Raw genomic sequence first — 18,878 nt, 5'->3', positions numbered from 1 at the left:
CCCTACTCAATTCTTACAAAGATGTTAGTGAACAGACATACTTGTATTTGTAGCGCACCCCCTAAGGAGCAACTAGTGGATTTGGCCCTAGCCTACAGCCAGGCACACCACATTTTCTGTACTCCTTCACTGGCTCCAAAAAAGAGTCTAGGGGTTTCTTTTTGTTTTTTTTTATTGGGAATGATGAACTTGAATGGGGATAGGGAGCACGGGATACCCCAGAAAACTGAACAACTTAAAAAATCCTCAACTTCTGGCTGCACTGCACAAAAATGAATGTCCCAAAGGATCTCTATGCTGTTGGTGACCTGTACTCCTTCCAGAGGTGAAAGTTACACACAGTCACTATTCTCCAGCACTGGGATCATCTACTCACATAGCCACAGGATCATCTGTTGCCTCCTGCCGATATCCACCAGCCTCTTCCTAGTGAGGGAGATGTAGACTCACACCACCATAGGACAACTGGACTCTTTCCCACCAACTCCCTCTTGGGTCTGTCCAGTGAGCTTCTCCAGACCAGACTTGATCCCCAATCATGGATTTTCAATCAGGCCCCCCAGCTAAGCCTAGCTGGGACCTCAGTGTCTTCCTGAAGACTTCCTCTGGGGGCCTGCACAAGACACAGAGCCCCTGCACATGGGTCTCCACCTGCAGGACTGGACCCAGGAACACTTCCCCCCGCTGCCCAGGCCTCTGACTATTTATGGGCTCTCTAACCCCCTACTGGTCACATCTTCCCAGGGATTGGCTAGAGTTCTATAAATATTCAAGCTGCATGCCCTGTCCTTTCTCCCACTATGATTCTAGAATCCTCTAGAAGACAGGGGGAAATAATAGAGCAGCACCCTGTGAAACACTGAACAGCCCAAAATAATCAATCCCTACTTCTCTGATTACAGGGGTGCCAAACTAAATTTACCAAGCAGCCTACTCTACACTAGGAGGGTGGCACATATTCTTCCATGCATCATAAACAATGACCAAGCGAGGTTTATATATGCAAGACAAGCCAGAGATCACTGAGAAGAAACCGAACTTTCACTCTTGATGGCTTTCAAAGGCAAATTCCACTGGAAACCAGAACAAAAGCAAGAAGCCTTATGTGCTAGTATACTGGAGGTCGGATGGATGGAAAATCTAACCGCTAGGATCAAAAATACAATCCCAAAGTTCACCCATACCTGGTCCCAGTGGTTACTTTTCCCTTAAAACCTACTACCTAGAGACTCTTTGAAATCCATTAAATTGCTCATATCTATTTATTCCACTGCCCATGCTCTATTATGTAGAATGTTAGAGAACAAACCATGTTTAGTAATCCATAAATCTCAAAATGCCTGATTGTTTCTTGTTTATTACCCTTAAAATGTACATTTAAACGTTGAATCTGAAATTTTCTTTGAAGGGTTTGATGATTAATAAAGCACATACCTGCACTGACATAGACCTGTTACCTTTATGGATATGATATTTGAATTGTGTACAGCAGCTACAATACATGCCATGTGATCACCTTTAGTGTACTTAGGAAATTATATGGTCATTTTCTTGTAACCCTCACTTTGTTAATAATATAAAAATCTAATAAAGACACACTTAATAAAAGAACATGGTTTATTGTAACAAATCTTTTCACAACTGTATGCTAAAAATGGCAATAATTAGGGCTTGTATAAATGTGTGGAAGCAATCTGCGGTGTATCGCGTTCACACAACTGTGCCACAATAGCATTCATTACATGGGTTGTGTTCAACAGCAGTACTGCATGATGAAAGTAATATGCTGTGTCATTTTTCCGGTGGGTGCAAATTGCAAGTGTGGCCAGAGCATGTTTATAGCCCTTAGCAGGGCGGGCCAACTCAATATTGAACCCTACGCACTAATGCCCCGTACACACGGTCGGACTTTGTTCGGACATTCCGACAACAAAATCCTAGGATTTTTTCCGACGGATGTTGGCTCAAACTTGTTTTGCTTACACACGGTCGCACAAAGTTGTCGGAATTTCTGATCGACAACCACGCGGTCACGTACACCACGTACGACGAGACTAGAAAAGGCCGGTTCAGAACCAAGCGCGGCACCCTTTGGGCTCCTTTTGCTAATCTCGTGTTAGTAAAAGTTTGGTGAGAGACGATTCGCGCTTTTTCAGACTCGTGGTTTTCAGATCGTTTTCTGCCGTTCAGTTTGTGCTTGTGGGTTTGTATTTGCTCTTCAGTGCGTGCAGTCAGTTCGTATCGGAGTTTTCTGTGCGATCTTGTCCGCTCGTTGCTGTTTTTCAGGTCGCTCTTCACAGGCCTTGCTGTTCTTCAGTGCGTTCTGTTACTTCGTTCTGAGCAGCCGACCGTTTTCTAGCCATGTTTCGTATGCGTACTCCTCGTAGAGTTCGTGCTGTGCGGGGGCTTGGTGTTGGGGTCCTGACCTTGACACAAGTCCAGTCCATGAACAGGGTGGGGAGGAGTTCATGGACCAAGAATTGGTTGCTTCAGCGTGACTAGTTCTCTCATATGCCTTTGCTCCGTGATATCCGTGAGAATAATCCTGATGATTTCAGGAACTTTCTCAGGATGACGGACCCCGTATTTCACCGTTTGTTGGCTTCGCTGACCCCCTATATCAGCAGGCAGGATACCTGCATGAGGCAAGCCATCACTCCGGAGCAGAGGTTGGTCGCTACCCTGCGGTATTTGGCGACAGGGAGAAGCCTGCAGGACCTCAAGTTCTCGACAGGCATCTCCCCCCAGGCTCTTCTTTGTGGACATTTACTGCTTGTGTTTGTTTGAGCTGACCCTGACAGAAATGTGTGGAGTGCAGAAAATATTGTGATTGTGTAACCTTATACAAAGCACTGTTGGCTGTTATTTACTAAATGCAAAGACACTTTTCACTACAAGTGCACTTGCAACTGCACTGAAACTGTACTTGTAGTGCAAAGTGGATTTGCCCTTAGGAAATAACCCCCATTTTCTTATAAAACAACAATTACATCACCCCAAAAGTGTTGTAGCGTGAGACAATAATCCACACATTCTTGATGAGCAATCTTTTTAATACCAGCACAATCACATGTGCATTTACCAAAGGTTTTTCTGACAAACCAACATGTTTGTTGTATAACAATTTTTGTGGTGTCATTATCCAAAATCAAAATGTGCATTTTATAGAAAACAGGCCTGTGTAAAACCAACAAGAAAGACACAAATCTTGATCTTACAAAGTTCACATTTGGTAGAACTTGAAGGCTATATCAGACATGAGTATTTAGGAACTGTGTTTGATATTGCGTTCAGATGGGGGGAAATCACCCCTGGAAAAGCCAAATTTGGAAGATGCACACAAATTTCCCAATGTCAACATGTGCGACCTGCCATCAGGGGGGATCAAGGGACGTGTTTTGGGGGAGAAAGCCCTTCCTCACCGCTACTTTATTATTGAGGAAGGGGTTGCACCCCCAAAACGCGTCCATTGATCTCCCGTGATGGCAGATAGCACATGTTGGCACACTGTGTGCATCCTCCAAATTTGGCTTTGGGAAAAATCACAAAAACATTTCGCACATTGTAGCACACAAAAGAAGAAAGTGATTTGGAGAGGCTTTAAACTCGCCCCAAAACATCAATGATGTTTTTATATTTTGGAATAACATCATTGATGTTTTGCTGGATGTTTTCCAATTGTAAATTACACCCCATGATCTCCCCGATCAGGATCTGGGCACTTTCTGATGTGAAAGGATCTTCATCCACAACCTCACGATCACCTAAAAAGAAAGGAAACCCAAAATAAATTAGGTCTAAAAAAAATGCCGCCATCCATCTCTTATCTGAGCCTGTGGTCGCAGACACTCACCTGTTGTGGTGACTAGTTCCACCACATCTTCTTCCTCCTGCTCATCTTGTGTTGGGGGGATTTCACCTTCTTCCAGAGGGGGGGGGGCTCTGGTCTCATCGGATGAGGGGTGTCCTCCGAGTCTTTTATCCCCTATGTAAAACAAAAATGGTATAATTAGCACACAGATATTTGATGGCAGAACTCTAAAGATGAAACATTGCTTGGAAGTGGGGTACAATTGTCTATTTTAGCAGAGTTCCAACATGTAGCTTTTTTAGTGTCCTTTGTCAAGCTGCAATACTTTACCTGTTTGGTACAAGCTTCACAGATGGAGACCCCCCTATAGTATACACTGGAGCACCTGTGTGGCCCCCTAATAAAAATGGTGTTCTTGTGTCCCACACTATAGTGCTCCAGTGTCCAGATGTTTGCATTTCATTCTAGTAACAAAGCCATCTACACAACCAAATTCTTTGAAGACAAGTATAGGGCGTCAAAATGGTGGCCAAATGCATATGGCCTAAACAATGTTATTTTATCGTCCGAAATAACAATGTGTGATCCGAACGAATAATGTGCCCATGAACATGAAAGTTGCCATTTTAAACTGTACAACAGTTCCTAAAAGCACATGGAGCAGCACGAACGTCATAAACATAAAGAATAGGAACACAGCGCAACTACTTACTTTTTTGCAGCACTCTCCGGATGTTTCTGTACTGCTCATGTTCTCGTAATTTCAGGTCCGACCACCGCTTCCTGAGCTGATCTTTCGATCGTCGTACCCTGAATTTCCGGTGCAGACTCCTGACCACTTTCGCCATGATCTTGGCCTTTTGGACATTGGGGTTGGGGTAAGGCCCATACTTTCCATCATAGTCGGCCTTCTTCAGGATGTCCACCATTTCCAACATCTCCCCAAAGGACATATTTGAGTCCTTTAATCTCCTTCTGGATCGGGACGTTTCAGGCTCCGGCCTTTCCTCCCCCTCCTCCTCGTTGCTGTACTTAGCACGATCCTGCTGTCTATCCGCCATGTGCTCTTCCTCCACTGCGCCGAACGAAAAGGGGCGGGAATAGAATAGAAAGAACGTCAGGGGCGGGCGGAGTTATACGCATGCGCAGTGTGTATAAATCGTAACGCGCGCGTCTTACGTACGATCTGTGAGCGGAGGAGGGAGCATCGGAGACGCCGATCGTGCTAACGAAGGTAGGATCTAAACTTGGGCCTATACTGCTTCGAAATTGAAGCCTATATTGTAACAAGATTAGGGGAGTTTGGCCTGACATTAGGGTTTGTCTTGTGTTGTGTCTTGCAGAGAAAATGGATGGGTTCAACGACCACAATTTCCTGCCCCTGTTTATTGACAAGTACAGGGAGCTGCCCTGTCTGTGGCAGGTCAGACACCCCCACTATAACCACAAACAGAAGAGGCAGACAGCGCTGGAGAAACTGCTGGAGTTGGTGAAGCCGGTGGTCCCCACAGCAACCATCCCCTATTTGAAAGCTAAAATTGGTGGCCTGAGGAGCACTTATCTTAGGGAGCGCAAGAAGGTCACGGATTCCCAGAGATCCGGAGCTGCAGCAGATGACATTTATGTCCCCAGGCTGTGGTACTACGAGAGACTGCGATTTCTGTCAGACCACACTGAAGTCAGGGAATCCCTCTCTACTCTTCCTTCCACTCTTCCTTCCATCCCAGCTGAGGCTTCTGATGTCCAACCTGGGCCTTCCAGCCAGGAAGAAGTGGAGGAGCCCAGCTTGAGTCAGGTATAGCATTCTTCTACAGATTTCGGGCAATAAAGAAATTATGTTTACTAGATGTTATTATTGATCACTAATTGCTGATTGAAAAAAGTGTTTTACATATCAATAGACAGTAGTGGGCACCCAAAATTGGGACAAGAATGCAAAATGCTGGGCTCAGAAGGATAGTCTGTTATATTTGTTAACATTGAATTTGCAGCAGTCAGGAGGTGAAAATTGTGTGTGATTGATGAAAACAATACTAAAACTATGTCCCTTTTTCATACACAGGAAGACCTCAGCCAGGAGGAGGCTGTGGAATGTGGCAGTCAGGAGGAGGCGGGGATTATTAGTGTCAGCCAGGAGGAGGCGGGGATTAGTGGCAGCCAGGAGGAGGCGGGGCTAAGTGGCAGCCAAGAGAAGCCAGGGACCAGTCGCAGCCTGACTGAGTCTCAGGTCCCTCCCCTCCACCTGCCATATAAAAGGGCCAGGAAGGCCACTCCCAGTCCTGTGCAGGATTCAGCGTACAGGCTGATCCAGGAGGCTTCGGCGTCCCTCAGAGCCTTCCCCAGTCCTGAAGAGGCCTTTGCCTGCATGGCTGCCACAAAATTGCAGGGCATGCAGGAGAGCCAACGCAAGATTTCTGAGGACCTGATTTATAAAGTCCTACGTAAGGGGGAGAGTGGGGAACTGACACACAAGACGGATGTCATGGAGAGGGACGATCCTCCTCCTCCTCCTCCTCCTCCTCCTGCTGCCACAACTCCACCACCACAGCCAAAGGCTGGAAGGAAGCGTGGAAGGAAGACCAAAGAGTGATGGCCCTGGGTTCAGTCTGGTCTGACAGAAGATGCAGTCTCTTGTATGACCACAGCCTGGGGACACAGATGTCATCTGCTGCTTTCCAGATCTCTGGGACTTCTGGACTAGACTGCCTTCCCTTAGATATGGACTCCTCAGGCCACCAATTTTGCTTTTAAATAAATGTCTGCCCTTGGAGTCCAAGGCTTCACCCACTTCTGCAGTTTCTTCAGCTTTGCCTCCCTCTTTGTTTATAGTTGTGACCCCTTAATAAAATATTTTTCGGGAAATTCTACTCTCCTGTGTGTGTTTTCATCCAAAAAGGACAGTTTGTTGGTGACGATTCAGGTACATTTCTAAAGTACAATGTGAAATTAACAAGGGACAACAACACCAAACAATCTCCTGCAGATTAAATAGAACAACATATCAATGGTGTTGTGGGAACTTGTCACAAAAAACACACAAACATTTTCGGGAGTACAAATCAAAATCACCAAAAAAATAAAAATAAAAAGAGAAACACAAAAAAAGATTCTACATTAAAGTAAAAAAAAAAAAAAAGATGTTGTCAGATGTGAGAAATCAAAATATATTGAGGGAATCCCGATAAATAGTAACGAAAAAAGTTTGTGAGAAGTGTGTGTGAATATGAGCATCAAAACGACTTAATTCTTGTCACATTATAAAGAAGAAGAGAGTGCGCTGTATTAAACCATTTTGAACATTGCAGCGTGACGAAAGTGCTTTATCCATTACGAACGCTAAGTTTACCAGAACGAGCTGTCCCGTGTCGGAATTTCTTCTGAGCATGCGTGGCACTTTGTGCGTCGGAACAGGCCACACACGGTCGGAATTGACGCGATCGGATTTTGTTGTCGGAAAATTTTATCTCCTGCTGTCCAACTTTGTGTGTCGGAAAATCCGATGGAAAATGTCCGATGGCGCCCACACACGGTCGGAATTTCCGACAACACGCTCCGATCGGACATTGTCCATCAGAAAATCCGACCGTGTGTACGGGGCATAAGACTGGGCTGCCATTAAAGTTCATGTGCGTGTAAAGGCAGGTGTCCCAATACTTTTGGTAATATAGTGTAAATTACCGTATTTGTATTTGCCTTGTGCAGCAAATACCCCCAACCCCACCTTTTCCTAATTAGCCTAGTTTCACACTTATGAGATGCGATTTGACTAAGCTTCGATTCTCTCTCTCTCTCTGGAAATCAGCTCAGAAAGACACACTGGGGTTGATTTACTAAAACTGGAGAGTGCAAAATCTGGTGCAGCTATGCAAAGAGACCAATCAGCTTCAAGGATTTTGTCAAAGGTTAAAACTACTTGCCAACCACAATACGTATATATTCCTTGCGGCTTTGAAGAGGTTTATTAGGGTTATGGCTGAAGTTATCAGCCATAATCCCAGAATTTTTCTTTTCAGCTGGCGATTCTGTTTCTCATGAAAGCGATCCAAGCATCTGATTAGCTGCTGCTGGATCGCTTTAAGAAGAAGCAGGAGGGGTCGTCGCCCCTATCCCCCCCTGATGCTCACCGATTGCCTGTGTTTCTTGGACTTAACGGTTTTTGCCGGAAAACGATCCGACGGTTCACGCAGCTACACGCGAAAGTGAACCTCTCTGACCACTCTTATGATCTAGGAGTACTGGAGCGGTGACATGATGTCTAGAGCAGAAGTAAACAATTTTTTTTTTTTAAAGCAAAAGATCAATTGTTTTGATCTTTTGCTTTCAGGGGTAGACCCCAGATCTCTCTATAGAGAGGACCTGTCATCCTTATTTCTATTACAAGGGATGTTTACATTCCTTGTAATAGGAATAAAAGTGATTAAAAAAAAAATAAAATAAAAATTAAAGGGTCAGTATAAAAATAAAAAAATAAATAGGAAAAAATAAGTAAGTCGCGCATGCATATGTAAACGGTGTTCAACTTCTTACCGCACATGCGAGGTAATATCACCACGAGCGTTAGAGCGGGAGCAATAATTCTAGTGCTAGACCTCCTCTGTAACTCTAAACAGGTAACCTGTAAACATTTTAAAGCGTCACCTACTGAGATTTTTAAGTATCGTATTTTGTCGCCATTCCAAGAGGGTGCACGATTTTAATGCATGACATGTTAGGTATCTATTTACACGGCGTAACATTATCGTATATATGCTACTAAGCAATTGGGCTATAGATTGTGGTTTTTGCATTAAAACTCATTAAAGTGTATCCCCCCCCCCCCCACACACACACAAAATTGTGTTTAAAAAAAATGCTGCGCAAAAAACGTGCGACATAAAAAAATTGCAAAAATTTTATTTCCCAGGATCTCTGCTAAAAAAAAAAAAAAAAAAAAAAAAAAAGGAAGAATGTTTAGGGGTTCTAAATAATTTTCTAGCAAAAAAATACTGATTTTTACTTGTAAATAAAAAGTGCCAGGCTTAGTCCTTAAAGCGGAGCTCCACCCAAAAAGGAAAGCTCCACTTTTTTGCCTCTCGCCCCCCCTCCGCTGCCACACCTTTGGGGGGGGGGGGGAGATACCCGCTCCCACTTCACCACAGCAAACTCATCCGGCAGTTCGGCTCTCCTACTCCTTCCCCGCTGCGCCATTCACAAAGCGCAGCTCGCGTTGCACATGCGCAATAGGGAACCAGCTGTGAAGCTGCAAGACTTCACTGCCGTTTTCCCTTACCCGAGATGGCGGCGGCAGCACTCGAGAACCTGATTAAAAAAATCGGTTTGGGTGAAGACACCACTAAATTCGTGGACAGGTAAGTGTCCTAATATTAAAAATCAGCAGCTACAGTATTTGTAGCTGCTGAAGTGTAATTTCTTCTGAAGGAGCCTGGAGCTCCTCTTTAAGTGGTTGAACAAGCTGAAGTTAGAAGCTGATTGGCTATCATGCAGAGCTGCACCAGATTTTGCATTCTCCAGTTTTAGTAAATCAACCCCCTATAGCCTGCTAGAAATCGCACTGGAATCGCATAGTCTTTGAACACATTTGCGTTTTCTATGCAGTTTCGATTAGACTCTATGGAGATGAAAATCGCTTTACACCGGACCAAACTGTACAGAACCCTTTTTAAAAATGCATTCGGACTGCATACACCTGAATGGCAACCATAGAAAATCATGTTACCTTTTTTGTAATGCGATTCAATGCGTTCTGGATACTAAATCGCATCCGTATAAACCAGGGCTAAATGTGCATTTTGGAGCCCCAAAAGTTATTGATGAAGCATTAAAAAAAAGTAGTGCATTTTAAAACACTATATCGAATGACCAGTATATTTTTTTTTTCATTTTGTCATACAAAATGCATACAGGGAAATGCAAAGTAACGCACAACATATGAACATTTTTTTTTTTTATCAATGCAAAAAACTGCAGAATTTCATTAACATAAGTATGAATCTAGCCTAAGCTTAGGTTCACACCCTAGTGTTTCTTGCAGGCCGTGTTTGCGCGGGCACAGCAGCCTATTCATCTGAATGGGCTGCCATGCCTGCTTTTCCCACAGAAAAAGGTGCATGTACCTCTTTCAAAACATAGCCCACAAGGAAATCGCATGGTCAAATTTCCCTGTGGTTCCTGCAAACACACTGCATTTTTACACGTATGAGAGTGCCATTCAGCATGAATGTCAGCCCGGCACGTTTTCTCACAGCAGCACGTTTTCACTGTGTGTGGTGTGAATCGAGCTTTAAAGAGGACCCCCTACATAAAAAATCAATACAAGTGGTAATATAAATAAACAGCGCACTTACCTCTGGATATTTAAATCTGAATTCAAGCCTTCCATAGTCTGACAGAAAACAGAAGCGCGTGAGAAAGACCCAGTCCTTAGATAAAAAAGAGAAGGAATTATACATGTCATATCTGATATAAAATAATAATCATGCTATCTCACATCCTTCCTTTTCATCCTTCACTCCAATCCCCTGTGAGATCCTCTACAACCTAGATTGCTCTCTAGTATTCTGCCAATATGTCCCTCACTAGAACTGCCACTTCCCACACCATAAGACCTCACTTTATATCATGCAATAATTATTAAAACTAATGCCAGAATGGGCTATTGGAGGAAACAAACCGTCTGCTTTATATTCTTTATACAGTGCCTTGAAAAAGTATTCATACCCCTTGAAGTTTTCCACATTTTGTCATGTTACAACCCAACACGTCAATGTATTTTATTGGGATTTTATGTGATAGACCAACACAAAGTGGCACATAATTGTGAAGTGGAAGGAAAATGATAAATGGTTTTCCAAATCTTTTACAAATAAATGTGTGAAAAGTGTGGTGTACATTTGTATTCAGCCCCCCTAAGTCAATACTTTATAGAACCACCTTTCACTGCAATTACAGCTGCAAGTCTTTTTGGGGATGTCTCTACCAGCTTTGCACATCTAGAGAGTGAAATTTTGCCCATTTTTCTTTGCAAAGTAGTTCAAGCTCTGTCAGATTGGATGGAGAGTGTCTGTGAACAGCAATTTTCAAGTGCCGCCACAGATTCTCTATTGGATTTAGGTCTGGACTTTGACTGGGCCATTCTAACACTTGAATATGCTTTGATCTAAACCATTCCATTGTAGCTCTGGCTGTATGTTTAGGGTCGTTGTCCTGCAGGAAGGTGAACCTCCACCCCAGTCTCAAGTCTTTTGCAGACTCTAATGCTGTGTACACACAACCGGACTTTCGACGGACTGAATCACGTTGGACTTTTCGATGGATATTCGATGGACTTTTCGACAGACTTCCGTCGAATTGGACTTGTCTACACACAATCACACCAAAGTCTGACGGATTCCACCGTGATGACGTACGACCGGACTAGAATAAGGAAGTTCATAGCCAGTAGCCAATAGCTGCCCTAGCATCGGTTTTCGTCTGTTGGACTAGCATACAGACGAGCGGATTTTTCAACCGGACTCGAGTCCGTCAGAAAGATTTGAAACATGTTCTAAATCTAAAGTCCGTCAGATTTTCGACAGAAAAGGTCCGCTGCAGGTCTGATAAAACCCACACACGGTCGAATTGTCTGACGGATTCATTCCGTCGGACAAGTTTGGTCGAAAACTCCAGCCGTGTGTACACGGCATAACAGGTTTTCTTCTAAGATTGCCCTGTATTTGGCAATAAGGGTGATGTGTAGTGTTAGTTTTCCCGCCACACATAGCGTTTTGCTTTTAGGCCAAAAAGTTCAATTTTGGTCTCATCTGACCAGAGCACCTTCTTCCACATGTTTGCTGTGTCCCCCACATGACTTCTCGCAAACTGCAAACGGGACTTCTTATGGCTTTATTTCAACAATGACTTTCTTCTTGTCACTCTTCCATAAAGGCCAGATTTGTGGAGAGCACGACTAATAGTTGTCCTGTGGACAGATTCTCCCACCTGAGCTGTGGATCTCTGCAGCTCCTCCAGAGTTACCATGGACCTCTTGGTTGCTTCTCTGATGAATGCTCTCCTTGCCCGGTCGGTCAGTTTAGGTGGATGGCGATGTCTTGGTAGGTTTGTAGTTGTGTCATACTCTTTCCATTTTCGGATGATGGATTAAACAGTGCTCCATGAGATTTTCAAAGCTTGGGATATTTTTGTATAACCTAACCCTGCTTTAAACGCCTCTACAACTTTATCCTTGACCTATCTGGTGTGTTCCTTGGCCTTCATGATGCTGTTTGTTGACTAAGATTCTCTAAAAAAACCATGAGGGCTTCACAGAACAGCTGTATTTATACTGAGATTAAATTACACACAGGTAGACTCTATTTACTAATTAGTATTCACTAGATTTTAGTTAGGGGTATCAAAGTAAAGGGGCTGAATACAAATGCATGCCGCCACACTTTTCACATATTTATTTGTAAAAAAATTTGAAAACCATTTATCATTTTCCTTCCACTTAACAATTATGTGCCACTTTGTGTTGGTCTATCATATAAAATCCCAATAAAATACATTTACGTTTTTAGTAACATGACAAAATGTGGAAAATGTCAAGGGGTGTGAATACTTTTTCAAGGCACTGTATATTTTTTTTTAACAATCAGAATTGCTTTATTGAAATTATGTAGAACAGAATAAAAGGTGCAACTCCGATAAACAAAACAAACAATAACCAGGTGACATGGTATCATAATGAAGAAAAATTACATTAGGCCACATAGGAAATCAACAATAGTCAAAACCTGTTTAGAGAGCGAGGTGTAAGTAGCATAGCTATAGGCACATCCTGCCACAATTGCTTCAACATAAAATGAAATTACTGTACCCCAGGGGGAAAATGAAAAAGGAAGGGAGGAGAGGAAAAAGGGAGGGGGGAAGTGAGGAGTCAGGGGCAGGAGAAATAGCAGTACACTACAGTCTGTCCATTAGGGTACATTCACTCAGAAGTCCATGGTTGCCACACCTTATCGTATTTTCCAAACGTAAGTTTGTAAAGAGATAGCACAGCATCAATCATGGCTTCCCAGGATGACAAAGTAGGAGGATTGGGAGAGGACCAGTTACAGAGAATCATCTTTTTGGCAAAGTAAAGCAGGTAGGAGATCAACAGTTTGCTGTGATGAGATCTTTGAGCATCATCAGGAATGCCCAACAAGGTCAACTCTGGAGATATATGAATTTGCCACCTGAAGTCGGGTGTTAATGATCTCAAATACCTCGGGCCAGAAACCCATAGTCTTAGGACACTCCCAGAACATATGAAAGAAAGTACCCAGCTGTGTCAGACAGCGGGGGCAGTGGAGGTCCCTATCAGGATAAATTCTCTTAATCTGACCGGGGTGAAGTAAACTCAGTGTAGAAAATGTGTTGATCAAATTATCCCTAGAGGATATCACTAATTTAGGGCAATTTTCAAGGCAGTACTCCCAGTCATCCCTATCCAAAATGTTTCCATTTATCCCACAATCTTTCAGTTTTAGGAGAATCAGTAGTAAGTAAGGTCCCATATAATGCAGAGAGTGGCGTCTCTAAATCTTGCATACATAATAACTCTTCAACCGGATCCAGCTGAAGGAGAGGCTGAGCGGGAAATTGAGCCCTGGCAGCATGTCTTAACTGTGCACATCGAAAAAACATCCAACCTGACAGGCGGAAGGAACAGCCAAGCTAGCTGGGCAAAGGTCAGGAGCGAGCCCTCAGGTATGATATCCCAGAGTGTTCGTACCCCATATCTCGCCCAGACTTGTGGGGCTGGGACCAATCTGAGATGTGCCAACCTGGGGTTACCCCAGAGAGGTTGAACAGGAGACCAGTGACCCTCAACCATGAACCACCATCTGGCAGCCACCAACACCTGCAACGTCGTCTTAGTCGGTGCTGGCACATCAGCGTATGCTCCAGCTCCTCTATAAACTAAGTTCTGTAGGTCCAACAAAGAACCTAAATAAGCCATATCTACACATACTGCTGCATTGGAGTGTGATCCCTCAAACCACCAGTATGCTGTCACCAATACCGCTGCCCAGTAATAGACCTGAAAGTTGGGTAAGGCCAATCCTCTAAGATGTACAGGGAAGTGAAACGTTGACTTAGCCAGCCGAGAAAAGGGCACTGTTCCAAACGAAAGAGACCACAGTACGGTCTACATCACGAAAAAAAAAACGGGTGGGATCCATATCGGGCTATTCCAAAATAAATAATTGAACTTGGGCAGGAGCATCATTTTAAGGAGATTTGTGCGCCCTTTTAATTTTTACCTGCACAGATCAGAAAACAAGAGAAAGGTGTTCATATTTTATAGTGTTTCTTCTGACATTTCGGAATATCATCTGCATACAATTTTTCTTGTAGTTCATTTTGATGAATTTAGCCAGACTTCTCAAAGAGGGAAACAAAAGAAAAAAAACATTATCATAGCTTACAAATTTTAAGGTTTGATGCTGTCCTCCCTAACCGTGCTGCCCTAGGTGCTGCCTCGCAAGTTCCATAATGCTATGATAATGTTTTTTTCTCCTGCTCTCTAGCTCCCTCATCACCTCCTCCCATATCCGCCTCCAGGACTTCTCCCGAGCCTCGTCCATCCCCTGGAATTCCCTACCCCAATCTGTCATACTGTCTCCAAATTTATCCACTTTTAGGCGATGCCTGAAAACTTTCCTCTTCAGAGAAGCCTATCCTGCCTCCATCTAACAACTGCACTAATTTCTCCATTAGCTCATCCCCCACAACTATTACCCTTTTGTATAACTTGACCCTCCCTCCTAGAGTGTAAGCTCTAATGAGCAGAGCCCTCTGATTCCTCCTGTATTGAATTGTATTGTACTTGTACTGTCTGCCCTAATGTTGTAAAGCGCTGCGTAAACTGTTGGCGCTATATAAATCCTGTATAATAAGAATAAGAATAATGCTAGCTCCAGCACAGTCTATGTATAGGACCACTACTCTTCTCTATTTTTACTCATGACGTAGACCAGCTCTTTAGCTCATTGGACTCCAGTCTCATCCATATCTCATCAATATACCTTTGATGTGCAAAATAATTTCTCAGCTTCAGATCTCTCAATCCTATTATCCTGAGTTCTTGCTCTTTTGCAGATGTCTCGTTCTACTAATATACTGTTATTATACAGGATTTATATAGAGATAACATTTTACACAGCACTTTATAAAATAAAAGGAGACAGTACAGATACAAAACAGTGGAAGACAAGAGGGTTATGATGACCCTGCTCAAGACAGCTTACTAACTAAAAGGGAGGGGTAAGTGATAAAAAAGCTATTAGTTGTGAGGGAACGAGTTGATAACAAAAGTTAATGTCAGGACCAGGATCTGAACCCGTGACCTTTACCATGTCCTGCAGTAGCTCTCCTCGCTGATCCACCTGAGAAGCTAGACTACATCCTGTCTGAACCTTTGGATAATCTTGTCTTGTACCTTGTTTCTTGTGAACCTTGAACTCCTGGCTCCTCCCCTGAACCTCCTATTTAAGCCATGCCTTTGCACTTCCTGTTGGTAATAATATTGTGGCCTCTCCTGGCGATATCTGCCTCTTTTGTGTACCTACAGCTGTCCTTATCCCCACTAACACTGACTTTTGGCTTATTCCTCGAATATGGTTTCTGCTTGATCCCAACCTGCACTTGTTACCAACCTTTAGCTTGTTTACTGAGTACACTTCCACTTGATCCCAACCTGTAAACACTTGTTACTGACCTTTGGCTTGTTTACTGACTATGCTTCTGCTTGATCCCTAGCTGCTGCATTTGCTACTGGACTTCCTGGTGAGGCGATCTTGATGACCAATACCCAGTACTAACACGCAGAAAAACCCATCTCCACCTTCAGGAGCTCTGGTGATTACCAGTTAGTGCTTAGACCCCACACCTCAGGTGAGCCCCTGTCATCCTTCAAGGTGACCTGCTTGTGTACCTATCATGATGGTTGGTGGGAGCCTCTCTACTGCCATAGCTACTGGTCTCCAAGCCTGACCCCTGACCGTGAAAGTTAAAGTTAATTTTTTGGGTAAAGCAGGATAGGCCTACATGAAGAGAATAATGTGCAGGGATCGCCTAAATGTGGACAGAGTAGAAAACAGTTGGTGTCAGGGACCCACTGGCCATAGCAGAGCAGATGTGGAGAGACAGAGGCCATTGCACATGCGTGGGCACAATTCCAATGATATCCCTCCTGACAGGCATGTCCGCGGGCTCAGGCGAATGCCTATGAATACCCATTAGCATTGGCGCCCTTTGTAGTATATAAGGATGGTAGATGTACTATGGCCTTTGCTGTCTGATCTGCAGTTTTCCCCTGTATCCTTGATCTGATCATTATCTGGCTTCCTGACTACTCTGATTCTCTCCATTCCCGACCTCGACTTGCTTGACCCTTCTTCAGTCTTACCTCCGGATCTCCCTGTTGCCAAACCTCTGCCCGAACTTGACCATTCTTAGGTGTTATCTCTGATGTACCTTTATTCCTCTGTATCTGACCTGGCTTGTCTCACTCTGCACCTGGCTTCAGCCTCCACATACCTGCATCCACAGTACCCGGCACCAGAAACCTACATGCATCCGCAGCATCCCTGCATTCACAAGTGACTGCATTCACAACCACCAACCGCCGCTCCACTACTGCTGCTGGCTGCTACAAGTGTCCTCCTGCTACGGAGAACATCACAGGTACTCCTACCCCACCGTACTCTCATGGCCGCTGTTGCAAACTCAGTGACCATTGAACCGGTGTTGTACGAGAGGCTTTCCTCTGCTCGTCAGGCTCTACCTTAAGGTACATGACAGTTGCCGCTTGCTTCCTCTACCCCTGACTTCATTCACAACACTGAAGCTCGGGGATGGCATGTTGGCAACCTGCAATCTGGGCCACATCAGAGGGCTCAGCAGGCCACTGCTGGGCACCCCTGGTTTAGACTTATGCTATGTGCACACGAGCGGACTTTTCAACCGGACTGGTCCGACGGACAATTCAACCGTGTGTGGGCTCCATCGGACCTGCAGCGGACTTTTACGGTCAAATATCTGACGGACTTTAGATTTGGAACATGCTTCTAATCTTTCCGACGGACTCGAGTCCGGTCAAAAAATCAGCTCGTCTGTATGCTAGTCCGATGGACAAAAACCGACGCTAGGGCAGCTATTGGCTATCAACTTCCTTATTTTATTCCGGTCGTACGTCATCACTCACGAATCCGTCAGACTTTGGTGTGATCGTGTGTAGGCAAGTCCGTTTGTTAGAGAGTCTGTCGAAAGTCCGTCGTAACTCCATCGAAAGTCCGTTGCAAAGACCGTCGGACCTTTGTTGTCGAAAAGTCCGACCGTGTGTACGCACCATTAGTTGATTCTTGGCAGACTGCCCAGTGTTTTTCCTTTCTTTTGAGAGCTGTGGCTTCAGAAGAGCAGAGAGAATTCTTTGCATAGACAGAATCGTGAAAACACTTTTATCTAGATCGCAACGGTGAAAAAAATCGTGATAATAAATCTTGATGATTAATCGCGCAGCTCTACAAGATACCTAAATGCATTGACCTGCTGTCATGTGATTGGCTGATTAGCAAATTATGTTACCAAGCAATTGAACAGGTGTACCTATTATAGTAGCTGGTAAATCTAAATACTCTATGTATAAACGCTCTTAGGCCTTTTCACATCAACAGCCAGGGGGCAGTAGAAATAGTTGGTTAAGCCACAATTTTCCAGGCCAAAGCCTACCATACAGCCAGAAGGGACTATTCACATGCCGAAGACATGATTCTTTGCTTCCTGGGGTGGAAAATTGAACATGGCTTGAGTTAAAGGGGCTGCAAAGCAACTGAATTGCAACCTCAACTGGGAGACAAACGCTTGGCTGGAGATTGCAGCACATAAGTCCCATTGAAAATTGATGTTCAGGAAAAAAAGGGTTACCTTCTGAACAGCGGATTGCTTAGCTGCTCACTTTTCAGCGTGAACCTAGCCATGCTGCCTAAAAGGCTTGTTACTTCTACTGTGATTCTGGCACTCCAGTACAGTACAGGCAGGCCAATGACCTCACTTGGTTACCAGCTTGCCCCGGGCTGCTGACTGGACAGTGAAGGAGTAACAGAATACTGATGAGCATCTCTCTGCTCTTCTATGGAAGCGGGTTCAGGAAAGGGCACCTATTGTACAGAGAGAAACAACAAATCCTCAACTAGCTCGAGGTGCTAACATTTCTCTCTCCCAGCCCAGTTTCACGTTATTAAAGAAGGTTGATATAAAGCTTATGGTAACTATATGTGAAATTCATGAAATAATTATACACAGTTGAATTAAATTGTGTTTTTCTATATCTGCTTTAACTGGATATGGAAAGTAACCTTTCCCTTATCCATAAAGATTCTTCCCTTTAATCTACTGCCATGCTTGAAATACCAACGAGTGTTCATGACATCCCTGTAACTGCAGATCTTTAAACCTTTTAGCTTATAAGAATATTTTATTCTGCTCTCTCATCAGTGGCACCCCATCCGTCCATTAGGGGCGCCAGAGCGCCGCCCCTACTATCTACGGCCTACACCCCCATGCTCTATCCACGGCTGCTATTTTGACAGGACACCGCCACCCCCTATTCATGCATCTGGCTCCTTTCAGGACGCCAGGCACGTGAATTACAGTGGAGGGGCTGTTTTTTGAAGCACCTGATTAGAGCCAGATGTTTTAATAGGCTTCAAAATATGGGGGGCTCATGGCGCAGAGGATTGCGCCAGGAGTTCACCCAGGTGTTACAACAGCAAATAAATATTCGCTATTGAAATACTGATCCTCAATCCGGCCAATCAGAAGCAGGTCTGAGACCCATTTTCCGTTTGGCCAAAATGAGAAGAGTCCTAATTGTCCGCCGAGGAGGAGGAGGGAGGAAATGGAAGCCTCCGCAATGCCCGCGGAGAGCAGGGGAAGGGAAAGTCATCGCCGCCGAGCAAGGGAAGCCGCTGGTGAAGCCTGGGAGAAGCGCTGCCCACCATAGATGGGGTAAGTGCACCAGACCCAACCAGCCGGGTGCTGT

The 18,878-nt window shown here is 44.3% G+C and overlaps 1 protein-coding gene across 1 annotated transcript in view; it reads right to left on the bottom strand.

The window, feature by feature from the left end:
• Positions 1–18,878, bottom strand: part of TMEM145 (transmembrane protein 145) — a 198,498-nt gene that overhangs the window by 94,040 nt on the left and 85,580 nt on the right. The window contains exon 2 of the mRNA XM_073602043.1: positions 10,156–10,230. Coding sequence (XP_073458144.1) covers positions 10,156–10,230 — 75 coding nt within the window. The remainder of the gene's footprint in view (positions 1–10,155; positions 10,231–18,878) is intronic.

Source organism: Aquarana catesbeiana, linkage group LG10 (genome assembly GCF_042186555.1).
Source record: "Aquarana catesbeiana isolate 2022-GZ linkage group LG10, ASM4218655v1, whole genome shotgun sequence".
NCBI classification, from domain to species: Eukaryota; Metazoa; Chordata; class Amphibia; order Anura; family Ranidae; genus Aquarana; species Aquarana catesbeiana.
This window is presented reverse-complemented; position numbering and strand designations above follow the sequence as displayed.